This window comes from Colossoma macropomum, unplaced genomic scaffold (assembly GCF_904425465.1).
Source record: "Colossoma macropomum unplaced genomic scaffold, Colossoma_macropomum, whole genome shotgun sequence".
Taxonomy (NCBI): Eukaryota; Metazoa; Chordata; class Actinopteri; order Characiformes; family Serrasalmidae; genus Colossoma; species Colossoma macropomum.
The window spans coordinates 17,704,375-17,716,448 of NW_023494802.1; the positions used below are offsets into that span (position 1 = coordinate 17,704,375).

General features: G+C 42.3%; 1 protein-coding gene across 1 annotated transcript in view; it reads left to right on the plus strand.

Moving 5' to 3' along the window:
- The window catches only part of plagl2 (pleiomorphic adenoma gene-like 2), a 63,944-nt gene extending 59,633 nt beyond the window's left edge, over positions 1–4,311 (plus strand). Inside the window, exons 2-4 of the mRNA XM_036591944.1 lie at positions 185–303; positions 442–900; positions 2,838–4,311. Coding sequence (XP_036447837.1) covers positions 587–900; positions 2,838–4,311 — 1,788 coding nt within the window. The 5' untranslated portion in view covers positions 185–303; positions 442–586. The remainder of the gene's footprint in view (positions 1–184; positions 304–441; positions 901–2,837) is intronic.
- Positions 4,312–12,074: the final 7,763 nt, after the last annotated feature.

Genomic DNA, 12,074 nt, shown 5'->3' on the forward strand with positions numbered 1-12,074 from the left:
CAGTATCACTCATGTCATGCACAGGTAGGATGTGTGATATAGGCCTAGAAACTACCCAGTTTACCACCAGTTCTGTAGCTGCATGCTAGCAAAATTTTAAAAAATGGTGACAAGGAACTTCATTATGTGATATACTGTGGATGCTGGATTAGCTCTAACCTTTCCCTGTCTTTTTTTCCTGCAGAGCAAACAAAATGAGCAGTACTAGTACCTACTCAGCCCCACCCACGGAGGTTGGGACTGGGTGAGACAGAGAAAACGGTGCCATTTCTTCTGGAAGACAAGATCAGAATAATAAGAAGGGTAAGTGCTGCCATGTTAGACGCTGAACAGTGGCTGTTCTTTCTGTCAGTAACTTGTAAAACGTATATATTTTGAAAAATGATGCTGTGAAATTTGCTGAAAGAAGAACTACAGCTGTCTTCATTTTGTCCACTGTAGATCTGAGAAACGAGAAAGTGTATAAGCCCCTCCCTCCCTGCACACACGCCCTCTTAAACCCCACCCCCAGGCGGAATCCGAGCAGGGCCTGGAAGGCAGGGCAGCCACGGCCGAGTTTCAATGGCAGCGGCACCCTAGGGCTGCCATGGCAGCGGCTGCCACCGATGCCCACCGTCACATTACCGCACTGACGCCGGAGGACGAGGATCGACGAGCCACCGTCAAATTGTTTGGAGGTCCAGCTCAAGTGAGGACGGAGAGAGAGAGAGAGCACGAGATAGAGAGGGAGAGGGAGAAGGAGGAGAGAGCAAGCGGGAACGAGTGTTTGGTGTGTGGCGCCCTCTTCAGCTCACAGGAGAAGCTCCGACTCCACACCTTCTGTCACGCGGGAGAGAAACCTTTCCACTGTTCCCAGCCTCACTGCCCCAAGGCCTTCAGCTCCAAATATAAGCTCTACAGGTAGGTCTTCACTTAATACTCTGCTTCCAAGCCAAAAAGGGGTTCAACAGAGGTCTCTGATTAGATGAGTCAAAGTCCATGTTTGTAAAAGTTTCCTCACAAGTGGGTCTGTGGTGAGTTAACCAAGTTAAAAGCCCCCAGTGACAATAAACCTCATTTATCACCTGTTTAAAAAATATTATTCATGTATTGATTAATTTTATGCAAACCATAGCAAGACACTAGTATTCCCACAGTTAAACACAACTGGACTTGTTGAGAGATCTGATATCATACCTTCATACCACTTTTATTGTACCTAACATTGATGACATTGTTCGAGAAACGTGGCTGTTGAGCTGCACTGGTTGAGCATGATTGGTGCTGCAGGCAGATGACACGCCTGTTGGTATGGTACACGTTTTAGAACATGCTAAGGCCGCCAGGTTTCATACGTCAGACAAAATATCTTGGAGGAAAAACACTGTCATGTTGCAGCTTCTAAGAGCTAAGCGGCTACAGGCACCATGGCTTGGACAACAAGGATTTAGCTTTAATTCACAGGCTGTCACTTTCTTTGCTCTTGAATTCACTTCAGAGTAAACGGTCGTCTAAAATTCCCTTGAAGAAAATGTGTTGCTATTACTAGTATTATTATTAGTAGTAATAATATTATTATTATTATTATTAAAATGTATGTATGTATTATTATCTATACGTATATCTATATGAGCTGATTCTTCTAAACACATCATAAGTGATGTTCTTGGAAGCATCAGCAGATGTACATTCAGAACTCTTGTCTTTTACCACAGTAGCCACATTAACATGCAGCCTAATAATCCGTTAATAATCAGACTAATATCTCAATCGGAATACAATATGTCCATGTAAACACCTCAATCAGAATAGACTAGTCTGATTGAGGCCATTCAGAATATAATTTCTGTCCGACTGATCGAGGTGGGTAATCCTGTAAATAATCAGTTAAAAAGAAGAATAATATCCGTGTAAACGCCTGTATCTGATTACATTCCCTGTCGGAAAGTTTAAGTCCGTTCTGATCATGTTCGTCACATCATAATGAAAGTTTATACCGTTCAACATGGCGGAGCAGAAACTGGTCTGCAAAGGAGACGAAGTTTATGCTCTGATCTTTAAAAGACGGCGGTGGGACGGACGTCCAGCTTATGTGTCTCAGAACACGACGTCTTCCTCTCGGCCTTCTTTAATAAGGACATGTGAAGGACGTTTTCCTGAGTCTGACATCATTTTAAAGCAGTTAAAAACACAAGCGCTGCTCACTGCTGCTCATCTCACTCTGACTGGACTCACGTGATGCTCGCTGTCATGGTGACGTCTACACTAAATGGGTCTCTACACATGCGCATCATTTTGGATCGGATTACTTGTAGTGAGCATGTAAACGGAGGTTTTCCATCAGATTGCTGAGTGAGCACAAACACCTCAGTCTTAATTTATAATCAGAATGTATTTAGTCAGATTGGCAAAATGTAAACACAGCCAGTTATTGTTCACATTGTTAATCCGAATAAACGGATCTGTTACTGACACAAGGAAGGGCAGCGTGTGGGTCTTGTTGCTTTTGCTTGAGGGATACTGTATCAAGAGCTCTTGGCAAAGTCTTGCTGGTGACTTCAGAATATCAGAATAAATTAATAGTGTTGAGTGCAGATCTGAAAATAGTGTATACAATTTAGCTTGGGGATGTAGTCCCAAACATGGAAACAAAACATTAACTGCAGACCTGTAAAAATGTTTTTGTTTTTGACAAAATTTTACATAATAACCGAGGCTTTAGTTAGAATCTCCATTATGCTTTTTTTCCCCACTTATTTCCTAAATTTCTTGTGTGTGCAAACACTAAAAACCAACACCAATAAAGCCTGATTCCAGTTATTGTTAATAATAAAAATCTATCTCTACCCCATCTGCAGGCATATGGCCACACACTCACCGCAGAAGACCCATCAGTGCTCATTCTGTGAAAAGATGTTTCACCGTAAAGATCATCTGAAGAACCATCTACAGACCCACGACCCCAACAAAGAGGCCTTTAAGTGTGAGGAGTGTGGCAAGCACTATAACACAAAGCTAGGGTACAAGCGCCACATAGCCATGCACTCTGCCACAGCAGGCGATCTGACCTGCAAGGTCTGCCTGCAGAGCTACGAGAGCACCCCTGCCCTCTTGGAACACCTCAAGAGCCACTCGGGCAAATCTTCGGGTGGTGCCAAGGAGAAGAAACACCCATGCGACCACTGTGATCGACGCTTCTACACCCGCAAGGACGTTCGCCGGCATATGGTGGTTCACACGGGCCGCAAAGATTTCTTGTGCCAGTACTGCGCCCAGCGCTTTGGTAGAAAGGACCACCTCACGCGACACGTCAAGAAGAGCCACTCGCAGGAGTTGCTGAAGATCAAGACAGAACCACCGGATATGCTGGGCTTGCTCGGATCTGGTTCTCCGCCTTGTGCCGTGAAGGAAGAGCTCAGTCCTATGATGTGTAGCATGGGCCCAAACAAGGACTCCATGGTGGCCAAGCCTTTCCGCAGTGGCACCCCTTTTCCCATGGGCATGTACAACCCTCACCACCTGCCGGCCATGTCCAACCCAGGAATGGGCCACCATCACTCCTTGGTTCCTGGATCGCTGTCTGCTGCTATGGGCATGGGTTGTCCCATGGAGCCTCCTTCAACTCTGCACCACCACCATTCGCATCACCACCACCACCACCACCATCCACACCATCACCACCCATCCCCACCGCCGCCACACCAGCAACAGCCCACCTTACAGCCCCAGCCCCCGCAGCAACAGCACCCCCAGCTGCCGCCCAAGTACCAGCTTGGATCTACCTCATACTTGCTGGAGAAGCCCCTGAAGGTGGAGATGGAGAGCTTCCTGATGGATCTGCAGAGTGGCTTGCCAGTTCCGCCGCCGCCCTCCGCCGACCCCCATTCAGCTGCCTCGCCGAACAAGGATGGTCTGGAGCCTCCGCCCGGCCTGACGGACGAGCTGTGCGGGGACCCCCTCCTGTCTAAGAGCCCCGCCGTCATCGCCGAATCCCTGTGTGCTGCTAACATGGACTTCTCTCATCTGCTGGGCTTCTTTCCGCTCAACCTGCCCCCCTACAGCGCCCCCATGAGTTCGGGAGGTCTGGTGATGGGCTACTCCACCACCTCCACCGCCTCCTCTTCTTCCTCGTCATCGTCGGTGTCTTCGCACGCCACCGAGCCGCACGCTGCCACAGCGACAGCCGCAGTGCCTCTTACCTCTTTGCAACCTCAACCTCAGGAGCAGCCAGGCTCCGGCGGGGGTCTCGGACCCCTGCACCCACTTCCGCCAGTGTTTAGCTCCAGCCTCAGCACGACCACCCTGCCTCGCTTCCACCAGGCCTTTCAATGAGGCTCCCACCCCACCCTGGCCCGCTGCAGGCCCGGTCACCTTAGGCGGCTCAGGGCAGAGGAGCTTTAGAGGCTCCCCCTAGGGGTGGGGCGATTTACACTTGAACACATAGAAGCCTTAATTGAAGCGCACAAAAGCTTTCGAATGAGCCTGGAGGAAATCATTTATTTCTGCAAAGGAAGAAAAGCATAGGAAATGAGAAAACCACGGAGCTTTTATTTAGGCTTTCTGTCTGTATTTTAGGTAAACCTCGCCCTCATACCTTTTCTCACCCTTTTCTAGTTAGGAGGCAGCATCAGCAGGCCTTAAGGCGTGGTACTGCATACTTTATAAAGTAATAATATGAGTAGGAAAAAGGCAAAAATTAATGTAGAAAAAGTAATTTGTCTTTTAAGACTAGAAAGAATAGTTTGAAGTGAGTAAGTTTTGCTCTTCCAAATGTGAGACCTAACTTGCTATATTGTCTCTATTCTATTAAGCGTAAAAAGTCAGGTAACATTCGTTTGCCCTTAAACTAAAACCGTCTTTGCTGCCAGGAGTGGGAAAAAAATTAGTGAAGGAATGAAGTTGTGATATTGAATAATTCTCATGGCCAAATAGTATAAATAGTATAAAAAATTAGGTGATTAATTACATAAAAATCTAAATTCTAGGTGCATCAAAGGCACAGTTATTGTTTTCAGTGTTTTACATACTACTTCTTCCGGAAGTATAACTCCGCTGTAAGGATAAAAACCCTGCATCTCCATTTATGTTCCGTTCTGAACTCATGATTTGAAAGATTTTTCTTCCTCCTGTAAAGTTATTCCTGTAAAACAAGGCTTTGCTCCAACAACGATGCTGAGCAGGTTGCCCCTGTAGATGCTTTAAAACAAGAAAAGCCTAGTTTCAGCTCCTAAGTTGAAAGGTATGGAATAAAAATGCACATTGATTTGTGCTGGAGCAAGATGTAGGCAAGGTGTGAGAGAAAGAAAGAAGGAAAAGAAAGGAAGTAAGAAAGTAAGGAGGCAAATAAACTGCACAGTTTGATCCTGCTTTAATACACTGTGACCATTATCAAAACTAAGAGTGGACGATAATATAAAAAAAACCTCGCAGGTTTACAACAAGACTCGAAAGAAGCACTTTGTTTACAGCTGAAGGCACTTGACCTCTTCAGGTTACCATGGTGACCTGCTGACCCACCTCTAACCCCTACCTCCCCGCCCCCCCAAGTCCGTTTACCCTTCCTTCTAGCCAAGCTTCTTAAACAGAGACGGCCATACATAAACCCAAAAAAGAAAATTGAACGTCACAAAAAATCCGAAATGGTCCTTAGTACTTAAATTCTTAAAGCCCTTCGGGATGGTTTCCTTCCTTCCAGCACTAATTTTATCTCCGTGGCGACACTTTCTTACCTCCAGTTCCTGCCCACCTCATTCTAATATATTTTATTAGACTCAAATATTTTAGGCAGGACTTTTTTTTTTGTTTTCTTGAACGTTGAGAGATACATGGTAATAAGCACCCTGACATATGTGAATAGAAAAAACAAGAAATGACAACATAGAAAAAAAAAAAAAGAGTATTTTTTGCAGTGTACGAAATACCACATCAGAAATATATATTATAATTGCTTTTATTTTAGTAAAGTGTAATTTAGATAGATATATTAAAAATTGCTGATGGATTTTTTTTTTTAATGTCTGGCAGGTTTACATAATCGTGTAACCTTGATACATGGATGAAGTAATTGCTTTTCCCTATAGCTTTTTCCCCTGTCCTATTCGTTTTATACATTTTCCTGCACGCGAGTCAAAGACGATGGTGTTTTGACCCACGTATGATAGGCTATTAGTAGAATTAAGTAGAACGAACTTACCCTATCTTTAATCTTTAGAGTGTTGTGTAGAGAGGCCCATAATGTGACCCAAGTTTGATCTGAATTCTTCGCTTTCAGTATTGGAAACAGACCTGACTGACGTCTTTGGTGTTGCCTCATGGTATTACTTTTTTAAAAGGCTCTCTTCCGCAAAAATGTTTGTTTTTTATTTTTATTTACAGTTTGTTTCCCGAGAGAGCGCACCAGCTTAAATCACCAAGTTCACGAAAAATGCAGAATCCCAATCACCGCACTACAAGACGTAGTGTCTTTATTTCCATAAAGTAGATGGCAGAAATTATGTACAGTCTGATTAAGGGTCGTATCACATTTTCTTACATAGTCCCTACAAACGAAAGTCTGCACAAATCCACACCAAATAACTGTCCACTACACGAAGAGCTATGATAGAAATTGTACAGGGAGATTCACTCGAAAGAGGCCCCGAATATTCTGTTGTAGCTCCTGTTAGGATGAAGCAACCTGAACCAACAAAATACGCTACATACCTTGACGTATGTGTGATCGATTGCATTACATGCGATGCTGGAAGTGATCTCCGTTTTCTGCCAGACACACGAAGGGGTACGGGGGTATGCACCCAAGGGTTGCAAACAGAGGTTAAATGGAGGTTAAACGTTGCGACGGCTGTCTGGCGCCTACCTCATCGCTCCGACGCAGGAGCATCCCAGCTTGTTCAAAGCTCCATATACAGGGTGTCCCAAAAAAATTGACCTCATTTGAGATGTGAATATCTGAGTAACTACATGTCCTGGCAAACTAAATTAAATAGGCTTCATGTTGAACAATACAAGATTTATTTATCAAAATTCGAACAAGAAATTCAGAGGGATGTAGATTTTATAACTGATTTCACAGCTTCACAAATGTAATATCTTCTGATACTGGTGGTCATCCAGATCCCTTCGCCACAGACAGCCTTCCTCTTTGAATTTTTTGTGCCGTGTCCAAATCTGCTTTCCAGTTGGTGCATTTTTATTGAATTTTCTCAAAAATGCTCGCTGCACACTCGTTTGACTGTGTTCGAGCAGATTCTAACACACAAAATGCCTTTCATTTCTAGTGAACGCCGTTCTTCAACCTGGAAAAAAACATTAAAAATTAAACTTGATTAGTTTTTACACATTTTGTTAAAATTTGAGATCATTTGAGGGAGAATTGGTTGTTATTAGATGACGAAATGTCAATTTTTTTGGGACACCTGTATTGAGGAGCACATTACACATCATTTCATTCAGATTGCTTCGTCCTAGCGAGAGTTATTACAGAATATTCGGGGCCTCTTTCAAGTGAACCTCCCTGTATTTCCGGTGCAAACAAATCCATTTTCCACCCCCTTCAGGTTCATTGCTGGGGCATCTTTGTCAGATTTTCCATCCCCATCCAACGTTCATAAACGTGAAGTGCATACAAATAGTAAAAGTAGTGAAAAGATGTTACCTTAACGAGGCCAAATAGAAATAAAAGAAGGAAAAAAAGCTGAAAAACATTACGAGACCACCCGCAAAACTTAAAATAAAAAAAAAGAAAAACAAACAAAAAAAAAGTTACTATGCTGCTTTAGTGCTATGGTTGGCGACAGTCATAGACCACTCTATAGAAATACTTCTGCAAAGATGTTTAAACTGAAAACATGCACAGTAGTTACACACGAACTGTTTGTCCATTTCTGTCTAGTTCTCCTTACACGGCTGCTTCTTCCATTCAAATGAACATTTCTCTTTTTCTTTTTTTTTTTTCTTTTTTTTATTGAAAGGGTCTGATAAGAGACACAATATCCAGAACAAATAAGTCACCAGCCTGGTCTTTGACATTCAAAGCATGGGACGTTTGATTGGGATATTGCCTAGTCGTTTGTTGTCATATGATATATTATTTTCTGTTTGTTGAAACAGGACCTCAAAACAACACAACGCATCACCTCATTTATTTTTATTTTTTGTGTGTTTTTGTTTTGTTTTTTTGTTTTGTTTTTTTTCATACCAAAAACCTGGGGAGAAGAAACTTTCTTGGCACAATTGCTAACTAAAGAGTTCCTTACAAATACTGTAAGAAAAATTTGTTAGGCTTGGACTGAAGACGAGAAGGAAGCCAAATATGTCGTTTTAAAGCAGTTTCTCTTCATATTTGGATTGGGTGATACTGAAGGGTTGGATTACCAACATTTGGAGTCCAGAAAGAGTTTATTCCCCAATTTTATTTGTCCGAGGAAGAAAAAAAATGATTTGATAGGCACTTTGAAGCTGAAATGTTTTCCCCTAAAACAAATAGTAAACGAAAAATTTGATGACAGATAATCCTTAGTAGGAATAAACTGCATAAGCATTTTATCTTTGTTTAACTAAAAGTCATAGCGCTAAGCAAAGCTGAGCATTTTTCTAGGGGGGAAAAATAAAAGAATAATTTATTTCTCTAATAAAAATGATGAAATATAAAAGCTATTGGCAACTTCTGAGTTTTTCCTCCCCGGGTTTTCTGAGCTGATCTGAATTCTAGCACTTTTAAACCTTTGAAAAGAGTATTATTTCAGCCTTGTATGTTTGTATGTTGTTGTATTTGATCATGTACATGTATGTGCCATTAGTTTGATGTGTAGAATTAATCTTTATGTATTTTATTTCTCCTCTTCCAAAAGAGTTAACAGTATTTTTTTTTAAAATAGGTTTTCACTAATATTTTCCGCTTCGCCCTCTGCCCCAGCTCTTTCGCTTCCACTTTTCGGGACTTTCAGAAATAGAAGAGTAGAAAAAATAGAGTAAAAAATATGCTCGAGCTTAGCTTATCTTTGAAACCTTTGTTTAAGAAAGTCGGTCCAACATAATCTGAAGGAAGACAAAAAAAGAAAACTGGCTGGAAACTGCAAACAAAAGAAGAAAAAAGTGGGAGAAAAAAAACAAAGAAAGAAAGAAAAACTCCAGCTCCGGCAACGACTGAAGTGTTTTCAATCAACAGCATATTACAGAGCTTGACAGGTTCGACTGGTTTACTGGAAAGAGTCCCCCGCACCTCCCAACCCCCCCTCTTCGAAATAACTTTTGGTTTAAATTATGTTTTATATAATAACTGCCTGGATGGGTGGAGCTGGGTGTCTGGCGTGTTTGCAGAAATGGTGATGGGTAGTTGAGTTTTTCCGGCAGGCAGGCTAAGCTGGATGCAGCAGAGCCGCGCAGCGCTCGTATCTCATTTCACGTCCAGGACCCCATTGTGCTGTGGACTGAGGGGAGACTTCAAAAGGTGAGGGCTTTTCCAGCCTGATATCAGTCTTGCTCCAGTGCCCTTATAAAGGAGAGCCTCCCTCCCATTGAGAACTTTCAGCCGACATCAAAGTGGACTCCTTAAAAAAACTGAAGGACCTCCTCTTCAAGTCACCTGCGACGCTCCAGAGTCTGTTGGAAGACGGAGGAGAGAAAAAAAAACAAAAAAAGGCCGAAGGGAAATTTGTTTGATCTCCAATTTGACACCCTCTCCACCCTCACCTGCCGTCGAACCGCATCCAGCTCAGCGTCCCTTTATAATTGAGCAAAAAACCCCATTGTACCTACTAGGGAAGCACTTATCTTTTATTTCTCCCAATAGGAGTAGGTGCCTAACTAAGCTTTTAAGGGAAATTATTAAAGATAACTGATTTAAGATTAAAAAAAAAAAAAGAACAATCTGAAAAAGTAAAAATGAAATTCTTTCCTCGCTTTATAGAGAGAAAACGGGTGCCGTCTACGCGAGACGGCATCTGCTCGTAGTTTCGTTTATTTTAGCTTAACGTAAGTCTTGCATTCCAAGCTCTTTATGTATTCTTGTTTAGCAACATAGTCCTTTTATTTTTAAGTACTTGCTTATTACTGCCACCTCTGGCAAAAAAGGTGAAAACAAACAAAAATGGAATATTTTCATTCAGCCTTACACTATTTTATATAGCATGGAAGTTTATCATCTACAGGGAGAATTGTATAAAAAATAAAAAAAAAAAATGTGACAACAGTCCACTTTTTATTACATGACTCACCTACAATCAGTTGCTGCAATGTAAAGTGACAGATATGTATATTGGTTGATCCAAAGAGATGACATTACAACAAACCTATTTACTTATTGTACAGTACATTGTACCTTTTGACTTGTAATGTATGATGTTAAAATCATTAAAAGACAAACCCACGGTTTTATATCTGTCCCTCTGCCCTTTCTTTCTCTCTCCCCCCCCCCACACTTTGGGGTGATTTCCTGCAGGCTGTGGTGGGAGAGGGTGCTAGAATAAGCCAGACTAGGTTATGGCTGAAAACTGCCATTCGCATACCATACAGCCAAGGCAGGAAACCACACCACTGCGCGCAAACGAAATGATGAAGAAGGGGAGGGATGAAGGCAAGTTTCCAAGTGATAAAAAAGCAGCACTTGGCTTCAAGGCAGCCCTAATTATACCGCCCTACCTCAAACCTATACTTACAGGTCCCGGGGAGCCGTTTTAGCCCAGCAATTCTCACAAATACACTAACTGGAATACACCGCCGCTTCTCACATGTAAAAAAGCAGTTCGAATTTGGAGGAATTTGAGGTTTTACAGTCTTTCTCTGTACACCAGCAACGGTTTCAGGCTCCAGCCTCAGCCACCGCCAACGACCAAGTCGAACAGTTTCTCAAAGTCATTCTGCAAATCCTCAGATTTACATTTACAAGCAAGCATGGGCCTCAAGACGGACAAGCGTTTCGTATCTCAACTTGTCGGCACTTTTATTCGTTTCATACATCGTAGAACTTGACATTCGTTTGAGGAAGGAGGGTCATAAAGATCCATTAAAAAATAAACATGCTTTCGACTAAAAACAAGGACATGGTCGGTACATACAGAGCTCCACAAAAAGCCAGAACGCAACGATACAAAGCCGGTGTATTTGCATCCACTGTAGACAGGCGTTCACGGTTGACACGCTCGACAGGCGAGAGAAAAGTATTTAGAAAATAGATTTTTTTTTATATAGTCCTTGCGTTCAGTCACAGATAAATCATCTCTAGGAAACTTCTAATAATGCCAGAACAGATAGAAGATAGAAGGGTGCTGAGAATGCTTAGATGGGGCATGTATGAAAGGAATACTGCAGCGTTTTGTGTCTTTAACTGCTGCATCTGGAGCTTCTTACCACGTTCAGTCACTTTAATGAATTTCCATGTCCTCAAAATTGAGCAAATAAACAGAAAACTTGATGAATCAAAAGACACTTATGATAGAAACCAATGGGCTGAATAAAGCTGGAGTATTTCTTTGAGAGTGGAAAGAAAAATATAAATGGAAAATGGGGGATTATATCCACCACTACTACTTGTACCCCATTGTCATTAGGCAATACTAGTGGTGGACCTATAGGTGTCAGTTGCCCTTCTCAAAGTAGAGAAAAAATGTCCATAACATTCATCTCTGGGTTCTACAGAAAGGTCCACCAATCCTCAGGCCAAACGATCAGGAGGAAATGGAGGCCAGTATCAAAACAAAAAAAAAAGCTGCAAAGCAGAATGAGTGGTTGACATTTTCAGACAGTAAACATGGGGCCGTTCACCTCCTCGAGGAGAGTGAACTGAAGTTTAATCACAATCACAAAGAAAATCAATAAACCAACACAAGTAGTTTACAATAATGCAGCTTCACCAACCTCAAACACCAAGTATACAAGAAAAAATTTTAAACTGCTACCTCTTGACTCCTAACAGCTTTCCTGCACTTGTGCAGATGCTTCGTTTTGTAGTGGGGGGGGCTTTCCCTGGACCACCATGGTTTATGCCCTGCCTGTGTCATGCATTGCTGTAACAACACACCAAACAAGGAAACCGTCAGAGACGACTGAAAAGCTGTAGAATCTTAAAAGTGATTCTCCAGATCCTTGTAGAAAGTTAA